The sequence below is a fragment of the Trachurus japonicus genome, chromosome 15 (assembly GCF_045865225.1).
Source record: "Trachurus japonicus isolate A0001 chromosome 15, Traja_1.0".
Taxonomy (NCBI): Eukaryota; Metazoa; Chordata; class Actinopteri; order Carangiformes; family Carangidae; genus Trachurus; species Trachurus japonicus.
Genome location: NC_140921.1, coordinates 21,354,557 through 21,372,583, shown reverse-complemented (window position 1 = coordinate 21,372,583; position 18,027 = coordinate 21,354,557). Strand labels below are relative to the sequence as shown.

Below are 18,027 nucleotides of genomic sequence, written 5' to 3'. Positions count from 1 at the left end.
AGGAATTACGAGGAGCACGGGAAGGCAACAGGAGAGACTGTCAGGGGGACAGGTCCCGCAGTACTTCAATACTTTGTTGACATATTAAACTATGGATTCACAGCCTCCACAAAAGCCGTGGGAACGACGCATCCCAGGGGCGATGGCGGCACCTGTGAACTACAGGTAAATGTGCTACATTAGCTAACATCGCTACGATCTCTGTGGTGTTTACCGCTCACAGCCAGCTCACTGTCGCTCCTAGCTAGCGAGCTAGCTATAACTATAGTTGTGGGATGGCAAAGACAATATGACAGGAATTAGGAGTTATTTCAGAAATAAGCAGCTAGGTAAATTGCTAACTTATCAAAAGTATTCATGTTTATGAGTCAGCGACTAAAGTAATTAATCCAGCAACGCCCCAGCTGTGCTAACAGCTAGCCTAGGAGCTGCAGGCCTGACCAGGCCCAGTCCTGTCATGGGCCCTTTGCTGCTGCGTTAACTATCTCTCTCAAGACTTCACATACAGTTCATTTGCTGGCCTAGTTATGAGTTGAAGCACCTCGTGGTTTATTAAATGGATCTTAATAATTTTAGTCTGAATGATGTTGTTTTTTTTTCACTGCTGTCTGATTACGCAATATTTATTGAACTGACTTGCATGTTTGTGGAGGGATGGGTCAAGGGTCAGGGGAAATGTCAGCTCAGGATTATTTGCTGAGAACACAAAAGTGGAGTAGAGCACGCACATCCAAACGCACTGCAGGACCAACAAACAAAACAAAGCTCAGGAGGATTATTTACCACAAATTTATCCAACAAACAAAACAAAGCTCAGGAGGATTATTTACCACGAATGTATCCTTCTGCCAGTAGTCTTTCTCTCTTTTGATCTTAAAACATTTGGCTCAAGGCTAACTGAGTTTAAGAATATTCAATGTACTAGTAAATAATCTACTAAAAGGTTGATTTCACTATCATTAACCCTACAATACTTGTAGCAGTTTTAGTGAAACAGCAGGCAAAACTAATCGAAATCTTCACCATGATCGTTTGTAGTAACAGAGATGTATTATCAATCCTTTTTATTAACTTTGTCTTTTCGATTAATAGATCTGCAGAGTTTGTACCATCTGCAGGACCCTCCACTTCTGCAGGCCCCCCTGTCCTGACCAGGATGGTGCCCCCAGTGCCCCCTCGTCCCGTCCAGCAGAGCTACCGTCCGTCCTACGGTTCTTTCACTAATTCTTACAGCCCCTATGGGAGCTCCATCTATGGTGGCTACAGCCCTTACAGCTATGGTGGTGGTGGCTATGGTGGTGGCTATGGTGGTGGCTATGGTGGCGGCTACGGCCTGGGAGGCTACAGCCGCGTCCCCCACACAGAAGAAGTCGCCCCCAGCAGGTTTGTGCAGCAGGCAGAGGAGAGCAGCCGTGGTGCCTTCCAGTCCATCGAGAGCATCGTCCAGGCCTTCGCATCGGTCAGCATGATGCTGGACGCCACTTTCTCTGCAGTGTATAACAGTTTTCGCGCTGTGCTGGATGTAGCCAACCACCTAACACGGCTCCGTGCACACCTCACCCGAGTCTTGTCCGCCTTCGCTCTGGTACGCACTCTGCGGTACCTGTACCGACGGCTACAGAGGCTGCTGGGGCGGCGGTCTGATGCTGAAGTTGAGGACTTGTGGGCAGACAGTGCGACCGACGCCCTAGCTACTAGTGCCTCTAGAGGAGATGGACCGGGGATGGAGGATCAGACCGTCAAATCCTGGCCAATCTTTCTGTTTTTTGCTGTCGTCTTGGGTGGACCCTACCTCATCTGGAAACTGCTAAGCTCCAGCCCTCGCTCTGAAGAAAGTGGTGAGACCTAAAGCACATGAGAAAGATAATTTCAACATTTTTACTCACAAAAATTCTATGTTCAAGAGTCTTCTCTTACAAATCCAGGATCAATTGTGTAACAGCCTTTATTGGGGGGTTGTTGTATATTAGATCATTAACATTGCAGGTGTTTTCCAGCCAGTGTCAGCGACCACTGGATTCACCAGTTTCTTACGTCATTTTGTGGCTCATTGAAGACACTTGAGAACCACCTCTAGAGAGTATCACTTACAAACATTTTTCTTGGGAAAGAGTTTGAAAAATGTTAGAGATTTACACCAGTTGCACCCAAGGCAGCAACGCTGGTGGATGTTTTGTTATATTTTGTCCCAGAGGAGGCAGTGAGTGTCAGAGTATTGGTGTTTGCAGACAGTCTTTTAAATCCAGCTCTATTAAGTAAAACTGTGTTTTGTTTTTTGTTCCATGCAGCCACTAACTGGGCCAGTGGAGAGGATGACCACGTAGTGGCCAGAGCAGAGTACAACTTCTCAGCTGCATCCGAGGAGGAGATTTCGCTGCGGGCCGGAGACATGCTCAATCTTGCCCCTAAAGGTGAATAATTACAGATAGTATTTCCTGCCATCATATTTCTAATTTCTGGGTGTACTTAGCACTTTGTGTTCAATTTAGGAAATCGGTGAACACATTGTGACAATATTGAATTTTGGTATGGTTTATGTGCAAAATTAAATTTTCTATTTTGGCTCTCATTTATCTACTTTATATTAACAGTTTATCAGTTGATTTTGCAATAAATTATCATGGATCGCAATACATACATACCGTGTATGACGAACTGAAATGCATTCATATGTGGATAAATGTACAGTGGTTTTTTGTTTAATGCATACTAGTTTGTGTCTCAGTCACAATTGAGCCTCACAAATGTTAAGTATGTTTCCCTGTCCCTGTGGTACTATTAGGGCAATGTGAATACAGTATTGCAAAAAAAAAAAAAAAAAAATCTTTTCATCATTCAATCATGTTACAACTTTAGACTAGTGTTTTGTTTTTTGCAAAGACAGACATGTGATTCCCTATGATTAACGTCCTTTATATTGATGAGCTCAAACATTGTTATTCTCTCCTGCGTGTAGAGCAACAGCCCAGGGTGCGCGGCTGGCTGCTGGCCAGTGTGGACGGTCAGACCACAGGGCTTGTCCCAGCCAACTATGTCAAGGTCCTCGGTAAGAGGAGAGGCCGCAGGCATGCAGAGATGGAGAGTCTTTCTCAGGTCCAGCAAGGAAACACGCCGGCCTCCCAGACAGCCATGGCTACACACCCACAACCGAATCCTGCCCAAAGCTTTATCCCCGCCCTTGGCTCAGCCCCCACCTCGGCTTCCTCAGAGGAGCTGCTAGAGTCATTGTACAGAGAGACACCAGCTCCCCTCAGTCTGGCAACATCCAACTCCAGCATACCCTCCAGCACAGTGCTAAACATCCCTGAGAAGACTGACCTGTGATGTTGGTGCACATGTACATATCCCTGCATGCAGTTCTGCATGTGGTCTTTACCTTGGTTGGCTTACTCCGTATGTGTGTGTGATGTTTAACCCTAAAGCCTGACTAATAATCAGCTGATAATAGATATGGGGGGAAACACCATGGAACTTGTAAAGAATTGCTCCAAGTAGTTCATGAGTCATCTATAATGATTCAAATCATGTAACACGGTCTTGACCTTCTGATAAGGTTACTGTTTTAAATGGTTGCACTGTTCTGGTTAAAGCCAGTGCGTTTCAAATAAGGAGGTTATCTTAAACATATCTTTAGTGCTGATGTATCACCTGTATGTGGTATAAGAACAAAACCAATGTTTTTGTTTAGTGCTGTAATAATGTAACCTTTTGTTGTGGCCCTCACTTGTAGGCTGCTTGGTTCTCTGTATTGTTGTCCCTGTGAAATGAATGGGAGTGGATTCAGTCAGGGTTAAAGGGGGCTCATTTTGCACATTTTGAACTGTTCACAGTAAATAATTTTGTAAATATTTAATATAATTATTTTGAAAATAAATATTTTTCAAAATCATTTTGTCTTATAAATAACATTGGCATAACACACATGCAAGAATAATTATGTTGAAATTGTATTGTAAGTTAATTGATGTTTTGTTTTTTGTTTTTTGAGAATTTATGGCAGGAACACTGCATTTACGACTCCTGTCTCTTAGCAACAGAACGCCTCACCTGCTGCACTGCGACAACAGGGACGAGACGCTGCTGTAGATGCGGACCGGACCAGGCAAACAATGTTTGTTCTTCTAAATTATTGTAGGAATCTACTGCTGAGTTTGTATGTTGTCAGTGAAGCCTGTCACTGACATGTTTCGCATGCTACTGGGCTCCAACATGTACACACACCTGAGTTTAAGTACGCACTTTCTCAGCTAGCTGCTATGCTATCTGACTGAAGCTAATGCTGCCTTGAAGGACTATCGGAAATACTGCAACTGTACACAAAATTGAGCTTTAACTTTCATTCTGTACCCAGTAAATAGTTGTTTGAAAAATACACTTAAGTCAGGATCCACTTTAATTGTTTTTAATATCTCGCAGTATTGATTGCATGGCGTCTTTACTCATAAAACCTTTGGAAGAGTTGCACGCCCACCTAAACGGAGCAAATTGTTAACGGAGCATCACCCCACAGTTTATCCTGACATCGCTACATATCAAGAAACAAGCATATTGTGGAGAATGAAAACAGTGCACAGCAACAGCTGAGCAATATCTTCCTGACTGACTGACTGACTGCACCACTGACGGCGGCCGTGATGCGTGCTGTGGGTTTATAACCGGGGTTTACGAGGAGCCCCTGAAGGCAGCAGATCCTGTCCAGCAAAGTTAGCTAGCAGCAGCGGCAGAGGATGCAGTTAGCCGGTAGGAGAGGACCGCAGCATCAGCATCACCCGAGCACAATGACATAGAGCAGACAGCGGCTTGGTTTACTGTACGAGACGACGGGGTGGAAACTCTCTGACATCAGATAAGTATGTAAACTACATTTTCTCCTTTTTGTTTAGATTTTGTGTTGTGAGCCGACTGAGTCAGTTTGACCTGAAAGCAGCAGCTGATGCTGATGGAGCAGGAGGACGGAGGGGCTCGGCCTGCACGAGCATCACTACTCTGTTGCCCCACAGATGAATTAATGTTTTATTTATGTAACACCCAATGGATATGACTGGATAGAGTGAATTTGTGCATTGTGGAAATGCACAGATCCTCTACTTTATCTGCGACTGCTAACATCTCTACAGCCCTGAGGATTTGACTGATCAGTCTTTTATAGTGATTTGCAGTGAATGACGCACCACCAAACCAATAGTGAATGAGATGAATTTGGGACAACTAAATGTAATGTTGACTTTATCATTTGACAGGTAAAGAGGTAAAACAGAAATGAGATCAAACTATATTGAAGATGGCAGAAGTTGCCACTCATTAATCAATATTAACACAGCTCAAGACAGAAGATAGTTAATTCATTTTATGTGTGTGTCTTATTTATCAAATAAGTCATACACAAAATAAAACCATGAATAGAATGAATAATAAAACAGCTGCTAGTAACAATTACCTTTATCAGAATTTAAATGCTGATGATGTTTGAGGGGTTAAAACAACATTGACACACTAAAATATTGCAATATGAGTTGTGTTTTTCTTATCCTTCCTGTAGGCACTGAGTCTTGTACTGATTGAGACAGGTGTTAATGCCTCTGTTCAGATTTACTGTGATGTGGGATGTTGTTCCTATCTCTCTGTAGAGATGAGCCGCTACTGCTCGGACAACAACAACTTTCCTTATGACAACAACGTCCTAGTTTTGGACATGGTGCTGGGCTCTCTGTGGGGAGTACCCCAGCCCATAAACTGGGACAACGTAGCCAAGCTGGTTCCAGGATTCACGCCCAAGGAGGTTGGGTAACTCTGAGTGCTTCCATCCATCCACCCACCCACCCATCATTGTATGATTTAGCACCATTAAGGCCTGACACTTTGATAAGAAATAACATGACGCTAATATGACCTTGCAGTGTTCCCGTCGATTTGAGGAGCTGAAGAACAGTGGGGGTTTTCCTCATGTGGACAACCAGTGTAACGCCCTGACAGAGGGAAATACCTGTCCTGCAGACAGCCTGTCCACGCTGATGGACACAGGGGAGATAGTGGAGACAGGTGGCAGCCAGAGCACCAGCAAAGTTACAGGTTAGTCAGTGCCACACTGAGCATGTAAAACCCTTGATTGTATTGTGTTGGTGTTGTTATTTATTTTATTTGCTGCTTTTACAGCTTAGCTTCCTCTCAGGAGTCAGTTAAATGTGATTGAATCAAAAGCTTTTTTGTTAAGCTCAGGCTGAGATCACTGTTTTACTAGATCAGTAAAAAAAATACAAACTAGTGCAACAATTAAGAGTACAGAGGGATAGGTCAACATTTTGGCAAATTGGCCCATTGCCATAATCCCTATAGTCATAGCAGTAGGTTCGTTACCTTTAATAGTCGGTGCAAGCTATTTTTAGAACGGCGGAGCAGAGCCGTGAGCTGCACAGAGCTACTCTACGAAGGCTAATGGGATTGGGATTTCTTGGTTTCCCTCATCAAACTCATCAAATACACAATCCAACAACTCCAAAACGCTCTGGTGGACAAGTTGTGACCTGCACATTCACCACGCTATGAGATAATAACGAAACGTTACAAGACTGAGGTGTTTTCGAGGCAAATGCAGAGACTGCTTGCCAGAAAACTGCCCCTGACGGGAACACGCATCAGCTGTTTTGCATGAATTTACCTCGAAAACAACTCTAAAAACAGCTTACATCGACAAATAAAGGTAACAAACTTACTGCTATGACTATAGGGATTATGGCAATGGGCCAATTTGACGAAATGTTGAACTATCTCTTCTGTTTTGTTAAAATATATGTTGATGCCAAATAATATACAGCTATGGCTCAGAGATTATCTACGTACCTTTTTCATCTGCTGGTGTCACCAGGCTCCAAATCCACGCTCTCAGGACGGGTCAGTTCTTTGGAGAAGAAAGAGAAAAGAGTCTCAGTAGAGGAGGACGACAAACCTCAGAAACCACGAGAGTAAGTTATAGTAGTTCATCCTCAGAGTTTACAGAGTGCTGTTTCCCACAGCAATGAAGCAGACCTGTTCTGTGATATCTTGATGGAAGCTTTGGCTGACTGGTACAATTTTTGCAAATAAACTTTTTTCCCCACAGTCCCAACATGGTCATCCACGTGTGTGATGAGACTAAGAACCTGAAGCAGGACTTCACGTGTCCCAGAGATCTGCTGGTGAAAGAGATGCGTTACTTCGCTGAGTACTTGTCGGTGGATCCTCAGAGATGGGAGGAGGTGGACATCTCAGTTCACTGCGACGTGCAGATCTTTGACTGGCTCATGAACTACGTCAGGAGGAACTCCGCAGGCGAGGGAAACAAGGACAAGCCGCGGCTCGGTAAAACCCCTGTTAAACATCAACAGTTACAACATTATCCCACATGGGAATGCCTGAGCTGTCACTAAGAGCAGCTGTTAGCGTAAATCAGTGGACGTTTTATTCAGTCACTAAACGTGGTGTGTGTTTGGTGGGTCACTGGCTGTGTGTTCTGTGTTGTTTGTTGGTTGTGGGGTTTGCTTGGTTGGTTTGTCATGTGGTGTTTGTCGGTTACAGAGCCCAGCAATGTCATCTCAATCCTGATCTCCTCCGAGTTCTTGAAGATGGATACGTTAGTAAGTGTTGTGACGTGTGACGCTCAGTGTGGTGGTGTGCTTTCGGGGCCCCTTGTTTTTCACACGCAGTGCAGCGAAGTTGTGTTGGTATTGTGTTGAAATTGAATGGTGGAAATGTTATTATATTTACATTTACATCACACAAATTATTTTTCTGACTTCTTATTCAGGGAAAACAAGAGGCCCATAGATAGAGCTTTGTTAAGTTGATGTTGCATGGATGTTGAGAGTGAAGATGTTCTTTAGTTTTTGTAACTGCCATCATCACTGCTGTACTTACGTAGGCTCCGCAACGCCCTGTTCAGACCTGCTATTAACATCCAGCTCAACTTAAGGACCAGCTACTCTACTGGCGTCCTCCTCCACAGAGTAACTGGTCCCAATAGCCTCATAAGAAAGAAACTCCAAATATTTTACTATTTCAATAGGTAGGTAGATATATTTTTATTGTAGAGGTGTGAGCAGCACAGTGATGCTCACAGCCCCTTTGTGGACACTCCACAACTGACCCGTCACAATAACAAAAAATGTATTTTATTTAATTTAGTTTATTTGATAGGGACAATGCAGGTTAACGGGTTACAAACAAGTCAATGTGACTGATGTTCTGCATACAGAGGTTATAGCTAATGCTAGTTTGGCTTTTAGTGAAAGAAAGAAAGTAAGACAAAAGACATGAAAATTACATACCATTACAATAAAATGTACAATACATCTAAAATCATACCAAGTCATGACCCATTAAAAATGCATACAGCTCTGATTTAGTTTCAGCCAGACTGTAACATTTTTTATTAAAAATCCTAGTGTCTCGGGTTGGTTTTATTTCGGTCGATAGTGAGTTCCACATCTGAGGCTGATTGCCCAAAGGAGGTCTTACGGCAAGAGATTTTACAGTTACCACTTGCTATACCCCTGGTGATCCTATCACTATTTTGTCTGCTAAAAAGAACGGGCAAAACATCTGGTGCCAAATTCTGCAAACACTTAAAAAACAATTTAACAGAGGAAAATTTTAAGAAATTATCGAAACTAAGATAATTATACTGCTTCAGAATGTGACAGGGCTGCCACCTTATTGGTTTCTTGTCCATTATTTTTAAGGTTTGGATCAACACATAATTAGGGAAGTGGGAACTGATTGAGAGATCAACCAATAGTAGATTTCTAGACTGACATAATGATAGTTTGAAGAACGAGATTGGCAGATACAAAAAAAACACGTTACACATCCATGGTCCAGACAGCTCAGTCAGAGTCAGTCAGCACATGAGTGATCACAACAACCACTTTTGTCCCTCGTCATCTCCTGTAGAAAAGACCATGACAACGCAGCAACCGGCCCCGGTTCAGCTCTGCCTCCCCATTTCCTGTCTCTCTCGAATGTGCTTTCCATTAAAGGCAAAAAAGCCCAAAAAATATACTTAAAAAAAAAAAGAACTGACCACTTGTGATTGGATGTTAATGCAGGCCTGAATTTAGAGGAGCAAACATCATAGCAGTGGTGTTTTATTGGTGTTTGTGAAGATAGGATCAAAGAAATCAAATAAGAGTGCCTGTGAAAGCCTTTTATGAAAGCTGTGAATGTTTGTCCATGCTCAGGTGGAGGAATGTGTCCAGTACTGCCACAAACACATGAGCGCCATCGTGGCCACGCCCTGCAACATGAACTGCATCAACAGCAACCTGGCAACACGCATCGCAGAGCTCTTCAACCACAACGAGGCCGACGACATCAGGGACAAAAAAGACAAGTTCAAGAGGTGAGGTCCACTTTAACAGGGCTTACCGTCATAGCATCCTTATTCTCCTTCCTGAGTTGGTTTTATATATATGTGTATATTTAAAAAAAAACAAAAACAAATAAATACTATCAATATCTAATGACCCTGAGAATCAGGAGATGTGTATGCATGGAAATAATAATGAAGACAATGACATTTTATAGCCTTGTTTTTAGTGTGTCAAAACCCCGCTGATGTCCAAACTTACTCCAAAAGTGCTTGAAAATGAAATACAAATTGCAAATTATATGAAAATTTATTCCTGTACAAATACTGCTGACTCACTCTTGAAACTGAAGACACTCAGCAGCTATTGTTGAGTTTTTTGCAGCAGTGTTTGTGCACTGATAGTGAAACAGACATGTTTCTTACTATGAAATATAAAAGGTGTCAACAAAATGGTGATACACACAAATACTGTACACATGGTGTGAACACTGGTCAGTGCTGATGTTCGATTTCCAGAATGAATTATTATTCTAGTTTGACCTTGGATTGAGGGTCACGGTGCAGATGGTTCATCTTAGCAGGCTGCTGATGTAACTGCTGTGGAGAGATGAGTCATCCGTACTTCTTCAGTGATTGAATCACTCATGAAATATATTTTTATATCACCGACAGCACAACAATTGAATATAAATTCTTAATTTTATTTCCTTTCACTTTACACTTAAAGCAAATTGTTCCAGAAGAAGATCGAGCGTCTCTTTGATCCAGCCTATCAGAACAGAGATTCACCGGGGAACGCCTCGACTCTCTACAGGTGCAGCCATTTATTTCTTTGCTCATGTCCTCACATGTTTGAGAGTTCATATATATACGTATATACATATATATATATGTGTGTGTGTGTGTGTGTATATATATCTGTTGATATTCAGATATATCACATGTCTGTTTTTATTTCTGTCAGCCTAACCTTTCTGCTCATTCTTCTTCAGGTGTGGTCTGTGCCTTAAGATGCTGACCAAAGAAACCGAGAGGAAGATTTCCTGTGTTCCAGGGAAAATCAACATTGACGCTCACGGAGAGATAATCTACACACACACCAGGTACCAGCGCTGCTGCTCATTAGATCTCTGCTTCACAGCAACAGACAAGGAGAGAGTCATTACTGTGTTATACAGCTCCTGTGTTCATCCAGCTGATGCAGCATTGTGTGTGTGTGTGTGTGTGTGTGTGTGTGTGTGTGTGTGTGTGTGTGTGTGTGTGTGTGTGTGCGCAGGCAGAAGAGCTGGGACGTACATGAATACATCAGTGGTCTGTATGAGGAACTCAAGTCCTGGGTCCTGGTCTACTGGAGGATCTGGGGAACCATCAACTACCTCACCTGCTCCAGATGCCAGCAGGTGTGTGTGTCTGTGTACATATGTATGTGTGTAAGTGACTGATCAAATGAGGAAAATGCTCATAGTGTCATTCATTGTGTGAGATTACGATTCTATCAAGTACTTTCTGTGTGTGTGTGTGTGTGTGTGTGCAGGTGTTTGTGTGTGCGGAGCTGACGTGCTGTAAGTACCACCCAGACAGTGTGCTGTACCCCGGCCTGGGGGCAGAGAAAGGTCTGCACGGGGCAGGAATCTACCCCTGCTGCAACCAGAGGGTTCTCCGCTTTGATCCCACTGGTATGCCCAAGGTATGGACACACACACACACACACACACACACACACACACAATGAAACTAATGAATATTCAATTTGTACATAAATGAAACAATGCATGCTGTCAGAGTCTCTTTATAACGGTCGGTAAACCTGTTTGACTGAGTAATTGCCGCCCTGTCGAGGTTTGATTTAACCATCATTTGTACCGTTGTTTCCATGCCCTCCACCCACTGCATGCTGGGACGGAAAGCGACCCCCATTATCCTCTGCGACTACACGGAATGAATAAGCGCAGCTCACGGTTAATGACACGAAGGTTAACGAGAGCTAAACTGCGGCACAAAGACACAGTGTGACAAACGATGACACAGGACTAATTCAGTTCGTGACCCAGATACTGAGTGAACAGCAGATATTTGTGGCCTCAGTCTGAACACAAGCCGCGCCCAGCTACATGTCAACATGTACAGTCTGCAGCACATTGCAGATTTCTAACCAGGGAGACATTATTTCCCACTCTTTATTTTTATTTCGGTATGTAACGCAAACATCAGCACAGAAACTCCACTCCCCCGACCAACCTCTACGCAGGAGGAAATTCAAAATACTGTTTCCTGAAATATAATGTCCTGTTTCCTTCAAATTATTAAAGGGATAGTTCAACATTTTGGCAAATTGGCCCATTGCCCTAATCCCTATAGTTTAAGGAGTAGGTTTGTTACCTTTAATTGTCGGTGCAAGCTATTTTTAGAATGGCGGAGCAGAGCCATGAGCTGCTTAGAGCTACACTATGGAGCCTAATGGGATTTCTTGGTTTCCCTCATCAAACTCACCAAATAAACAATCCAACAACTCCAAAACGCTGTTGTGGACAAGTTGTGACCTGCACATTCACCACGCTATGAGATAATAACAGAATGTTACGAGACAGAGTTGTTTTCGAGGCAAATGCAGAGACTGCTTGCCGAAAAACTGCCCCCGACAGAAACGCGCATCAGCGGTTTTGCATGAATTTACCTCCGTCTCTGATTCCAGTGAGAGGAGGAAATCTTGAAACAGTTTGCGTTTGTGTGTTCAGGGCTGTAAGATGCGCGACCACATAGTGAGCGTACCCGACGAAGAGAACTGTGATGAGGTGACGTCGGCCCAGACCAGAGTCCTGAACGACCTGCTGCTGCACAGAGACGCGGTGTGTGTGTCCAACACCCCGCCTGCAGAGGGGTGAGTCCATGGATCATTTGAGAAGATATTCAATTTGGCTGTGAGTGAGAAGTGTGATAATGTGAATGATAATGTGTGTGAGTATGTGTCTATCAGGTCTGAGGAGAGTCCGTCCAGTACAGAAAAGGTTCAGGACTGTGATGTTCTCTTGGAGCCAACACTCCTCGGACCTCTGAGGGGAGACGGCAGCACTGTGAGTCCTCTCTCCCTCTCTCCCTCTCTCTCTCCCTCTCTGACACTCCTCTGTACCTGTGTGTCTCTCCTCCTCTGGTCCTGACCTCAGCTTCTTTCTCTTTCTCACCAGTTTTCCCTCTTGAAAAACTGGAGCCTGCAGCTGGTAGGACCTCTCCCTCTCTTCCTTCATTACACACAATCTGCTTCCACTCTGTGACTGATCGTGTTGTTAATCACAAGCGCAGACACGCACACACACATGCGGGTGTGTGTGTGTGTGCGCGCACCGTCATCAGTGTCATGAAGCAGCGTCATTAAGAGTGTTAATGTGTGTGACCTGTCAGAGGCAGCAGTCCCTCCTGTCTGAGGACGAGGAGTACACCACGGGGTCGGAGGTCACTGAAGACGAGGTGGGGGACGAAGAGGAGCTGTCCAAGAAACAAGGTGGAGTAAGATGACACAGAGCTTTGATTGATGGAGCTGTGGTCATTTATTTAAAGGAATAGTTCAACAACATAGTTCAACATCATTGCCATAATCCATATAGTCATTGGTAGAGGTCCCCTGTCCCTCGTCAAACTGATGAAATACACAATCCAACAACTCCAAAACGCTCTAGTGGAGAAGTTGTGACCTGCACATTCACCACACACCATGAAATAATCATGTATAATTAATTATGTAACATTACGACATATGAAGCAAATACTCGAAACAACTTGCGCCTTTGAAATCGCTCCGCCCAGCAGCCGTGTCTGGAATGTATTTCCGGTTATGCCTCTAAAACAACTCCATCTCGTAATGATGCATTATTATTTCATAGCGTGGTGAACGTGCAGGTCACAAATTCTACACAAGAGCGTTTTGGAGTTGTTGGATTGTGTATTTGATGAGTTTGATGAGGGACAGGGGACCTGTGCCATTCACCTCCATTGTGTTCGCTGAGCAGTTCACGTCTCTGCCCCGCAGATCTCAAAATAACATGCACCAATAATTAAAGGTGATGAACCTACTCCTATGACTATAGGGATTATGGCGATAGGCGAATTTGCCAAAAATGTTGAACTATCCCTTTAACTTCTTGTTCAAGTGACCCTGTGGTGAACTTGTCATTTCTACATAGTTGCGCTGATCAAGAGTTTTTATTTTCCACAATGACAAAAATCCCGTTTGACTTTGTGTCTCATCAGTCGTCAGACAGAGCGGGCGGAATCAGGGCGACAGCGTTTGATACTAATGAATAATCATTGTCATGATTAAGATGCTGCGGGGAGGTTTGATTACAGGCTGATGATAACCGTCCCTGTCGTCACTATTACAACCACGTCGCACTGTGATGACAGCTTAATTGCAGTTTATATGTGTGTCTATTGTGCGTCCGTGTGAGTGGGCTGTGACTGAGAGACATGATGTTATCAATCAAAGTGACGACGCCCACAACAGACGTTTACTGTCACTCTGGAATCATGAATGGAAGAAATGTCATTGATTTATAATCAATCACCAGACTATGATCGTGTTGAGATTAGAATGACTGAAGTGAAGGGATGGAGGTGTAGATGCAGAGTGACTGTTACCATGCGATGCCTTCAGGTTACACTACAATCAGCTCGCTCCTCATTATAAATGTTGTGTAAATTTGCATTTAATGTGTCAATGAATGGAGCTTCATGTGAGTGTGTAGTGCAGCAGCTTCAGCACTGAGTCACAGTCGTAGTTTAAATGATGAAAGGAGAGTGAGGACACGTGATGAGACGTTGCTCTATTTTTACCACATCCCCCCCTCACCCACCCACCCACCCGCCCACACCTCCTCCTCCTCCTCCTCACTCTACATTTTCATCACGTCTATTTTTAACATTTCATTGTTCCAGCTCTACATTTTGGGATATGAAAACGGTCGCTGCCTTTTGTCCAGCAGGTGGCGTCAGACGCCCGAGGAGAAACTCACCGACTTCTTTGTTTTCTCTCTTGTTCCAGCTGCTAAAAAAGCCAAGAAGGCCCACAGACCTCTGAAAAAACAAATGTCCTCTCCAAACTTCCAGCGCAGAGACAGAGCAGAGAAGGTGACGCACTCACTTCATTCACATTCAACCTGAGCGTCTCAGACGTGTCTTCGCTGCTGTGGGGGGGGGGAGAGCAGCAGCTGCTGCGGGAACAGGGCGTGTCGGTCAGAGCAGCCTCACACATCTTAAATATTGATCCAGAAGTTGTTTTTTCACATGCGGTGACGTGTGTGCTTTACATAAAGTTCATCCAACACACCAGAAGTTGTTTATGATTTGTTAATCCGAGCAAAAAAAAAAATTTAGCTTCAGAGAATTTGACTCTTACTTTATGCATGACTTCTCCAAAACATCTGCTGAAACCGACACAGTTGTACATCATGTCCCTGAACGCATCTTGCACACTGGTTATTTATGGTTCGCGAACTTCATTAGCTGCTGCAGATTCAACCAGAGAGTGTGTGTTGATGCTACACTGATGATCTGACACTGTGCACTGTCTCTGTCCCTCAGTCACAGACCAGAGACAACACGCCTTTCACGTGAGCTCACCTGCATCGTTGTTTCAAAAATCCTCACACACACACTGTTGTAACTATTGTGTATACATGTGTGCTGTTTGAGTGGACTTTGCTCTATTGTCTATGGTGTGTGTGTGTGTGTGTTTTGCAGAGTGAGTGTCCAGAAGAGTAAGTGGGACAGCTCCCGCTCCATGCGCTACAACCAGGACGCTCAGAGAGAGGAAGGTAAAGGAAGTGGATGCTATTAAAACGATATTTTTAGTCTCTCACCGTACAGATAAATCAGGCTCTGACTTTATTCTTCTTTCACTTTGTGGTGTTTCTCCTCTCCTTCGTCTTTCTGAACCAGACCAGCGGCGCATGGTGGAGATCGTCGGCTACCTGACTAAGATGAGGTTTGGAGACCAGGAGCAGAGCAAGTCTAAGGACACTAAAGAGGTGAGTGTGTGTGTGCGTCAGCTGATAGATGGATTTCTTCACATCGTGTGGTCATGGTTGATGTTGTTGAGCTGTCAGCTTTGTTGTTCTAGTTTTTGCAGCTGCCTGATGTTGGATTGTTTTTGGTTGTTGCAGCCTGCAGGGGGAATCTACTCCAGACTGGAGGCGCAGTTTAAGAGCTCTCAACCCAGACAGAGTTCAGAGAAGACACCCAGGTACAGAGCTGGTCACACACTCACACATTCTCTCTCATCTCATGCTTTTTTTATGTTTTATTTCTCACTCTTCTTCTTCTTCTTCTCCTCTCTGGCTCTGCAGATCTAAGATTCGCTACGCTCAGATCCGGACAACATAACAAAGCCCGAGGGGAACGAAGCTGCTGAAGAGACAGACTGATGGAGAGTCATTAGAACAAAGAGGAAGAGGCCAGATCCTCGCGCGAGGGCTCGGCACGGCAAAGTAACCTCGTAGTGACAGCCCCCTCCCTCTAGCACGGCCACCACCTATAACCTCACCCCCTCCCCTCCCCTCCCCTCCCCTCTCTGCTTAACTCAGGTGACTACGTATGGATCACCACTAACTGCACCCTCCGTCACTCGGCCCCGCTGTTTGTTTGTGCAGCTGTGACCGGGACCCGGACGAGAACGGGGAGAGAACTCCGGGTCCGGCTCGGCACCAAGGAAACGCACTTTGACTGATCTCAGTGTTTTCTCCAGGAACCAGACAAGTGGGTTTTTTTTTTTTCTTCTGCAAAGGACAACATGAGAAGTTGTAGTGGAGGCGGCCGAAGCCTTCTCCGTCTGACTTGTTTGAATCCAGTAAACATGAATGAGAACGTGGCTTCAAGAGAAAAGAGGCCTGAAGTCAAGACGAGACGTTTACTGCATCCACACAACTCAGCCTGTTTCAGTTAAACTGCTCGTCACAGCACGTTCAGTCTGCACTCGTTCTCATTGTCCTCTGTGGTGAAGCCATCTGGATCAGACAGATGCTTTAGTTATTGACAAAATACCCCCATTGCCCCCGACCCCCCCCACCCCCCACCCAGTCCTGGTAGAGATATAGCTCTAGTTGTTTCTATCTGTACTGGAATGTGTGTGTACTGTGCAACACTGGGACCAATAAAACATGAATGACACTGAACTCAGGCCAGGCCTCTCTGCTTGTTGTTGTTGTCCACTGGGTGGCAGTGTGTCCCCTCAGAGGAGACGACCCCCCCCACACTCCATGCAGCCCCTCACATGTCAACTTTGCCCCAGTTTGACCACAACCTGTCACCTCTGCTCCAGCTGTCACCAGGTGCCGTCACAGCCGTCACCTGGGTGAAGGAAGTCCCCATTCGACTTAATGCAAACTGTGTCTTGTTAAGTTTTTAAAATGTGTTTTGGTGGAGGACTGGGGTCCCGGGCGTCAGGCTGGAGAGTCAGCCACACACCGACTGAGACGCTCTGATCAGCGCTGGCTCTGCTAACCTGGCTCTTCCTGTCAAACTTACTCACAGGGGTATTAATAACCTGCCTGCCCACAGCGCAGACACAGAGCAGGGGCATGAGGGGGCACAGAGCGTAGAGCGTAGGCGGGCGCTGCCCCAGCTGTTCCCTCTTCTCCTCGACAGCAAATGCCGAGAATGGCTGAGGATCTCTGGATCTGGGTCAGGAAGGGAGGGAGGGGGCGGTGGGGATGTGGGATGGGGGTCCAGTTACAACCGGACTGAGTTACGGTCCTAGAAAGATGGCAAGATATAAAGCATCAAATCAAACATATGAAGTCGTGACACCAGAGGGAAGAGGTGCTGAGTCCACAGAAGAGAGCAGCTCGAGTATAAAACTGTTTCATAGCTGCAGTAGGAACCACACAAACCTTTCGTAGACCCACAGACACAGAGACCGGCCTCTGGATCCAGAACTACCTCCGAACCCACACCTGACCCGACCCCCCGTGACGTCTAACAGAAAGTAAAACGAACAGTTTAACGTGGGGTGTGGAGTGTGATACTGACGATCTCCCCCCAGCTTCCTCTGTGGTTGCATCAGAGCTGACAGGTTGTTGGAGCGGCTTCAGATCAGTGTTTCAACTTTCAGTGGCGAAGCATCATCATAACCTTTAATGTAATACCAGTAAGTTAACAGGGATTAGTGGCAGGCTCCACTTACACAGCACCAACCTTGGCCAAAGATGTCTGAGCAGCGATGGCCGGATGCCACAGGAACACTGCGTGACAGATGACATCCGTCATCATCGCCATCATCATCCACCTTTCCTTTTAGGATTTATGTCCATGTGGCAGAGAGAGGCGTGTTCCAGCTCAGGTCAGAGAAGTTCAGGTGTGTCTGATCCAGCTACTCCACAGATCCTTTTTCCTGTTTCAACTTTTATGTTGTTACTACTAATTAATACCACATAAATTAATGCACATTCATCAGGAAGTTTTTTTGTTAGAAAACATTCATGTTTTTTGAGACACGTTTACCCAATCTCAGGACAGATGGAGTGACTGATCAGTCGCTTTAACCAGGTTCAGTTTTAGATCTGAGATGAAACTCAGTTCTGCAGTGTTTAGTCTGAGGCCACAGCATTTTTTTAATATATAGCATGTGTCACTTCCTACAGCTTCCCTCAGTGTGGATAAATACTGACATCAACTAAAGAAACAGGTTTCTGTTGTGA

At 44.8% G+C, this 18,027-nt stretch overlaps 2 protein-coding genes across 4 annotated transcripts; both read left to right on the top strand.

Moving 5' to 3' along the window:
* On the top strand, positions 1 to 3,889 carry pex13 (peroxisomal biogenesis factor 13). The gene is made up of 4 exons (XM_085800446.1): positions 1 to 165; positions 1,093 to 1,838; positions 2,289 to 2,411; positions 2,957 to 3,889. Exons 1-4 carry the CDS (start codon positions 92 to 94, stop codon positions 3,322 to 3,324), a joined length of 1,311 nt encoding a protein of 436 aa, XP_085656572.1. The 5' UTR covers positions 1 to 91; the 3' UTR covers positions 3,325 to 3,889.
* A 168-nt stretch (positions 3,890 to 4,057) lies between these two features.
* Positions 4,058 to 16,508, top strand: sanbr (SANT and BTB domain regulator of CSR). 3 transcript variants are annotated; one of them, XM_085800444.1, is made up of 21 exons: positions 4,058 to 4,111; positions 5,628 to 5,779; positions 5,898 to 6,069; positions 6,863 to 6,959; positions 7,097 to 7,335; positions 7,552 to 7,610; positions 9,213 to 9,373; positions 10,071 to 10,157; positions 10,336 to 10,446; positions 10,620 to 10,743; positions 10,878 to 11,030; positions 12,079 to 12,221; positions 12,318 to 12,414; positions 12,526 to 12,558; positions 12,740 to 12,839; positions 14,376 to 14,461; positions 14,915 to 14,943; positions 15,074 to 15,147; positions 15,272 to 15,360; positions 15,496 to 15,575; positions 15,679 to 16,508. In XM_085800444.1, exons 2-21 carry the CDS (start codon positions 5,630 to 5,632, stop codon positions 15,713 to 15,715), a joined length of 2,121 nt encoding a protein of 706 aa, XP_085656570.1. In that variant the 5' UTR covers positions 4,058 to 4,111; positions 5,628 to 5,629; the 3' UTR covers positions 15,716 to 16,508. The 3 variants fall into 3 exon arrangements, with proteins under 3 accessions (XP_085656570.1, XP_085656571.1, XP_085656569.1); XM_085800443.1 differs by lacking the exon at positions 4,058 to 4,111 and adding an exon at positions 4,610 to 4,850; XM_085800445.1 differs by lacking the exon at positions 12,526 to 12,558 and having other exon boundaries at positions 4,060 to 4,850.
* Positions 16,509 to 18,027: the final 1,519 nt, after the last annotated feature.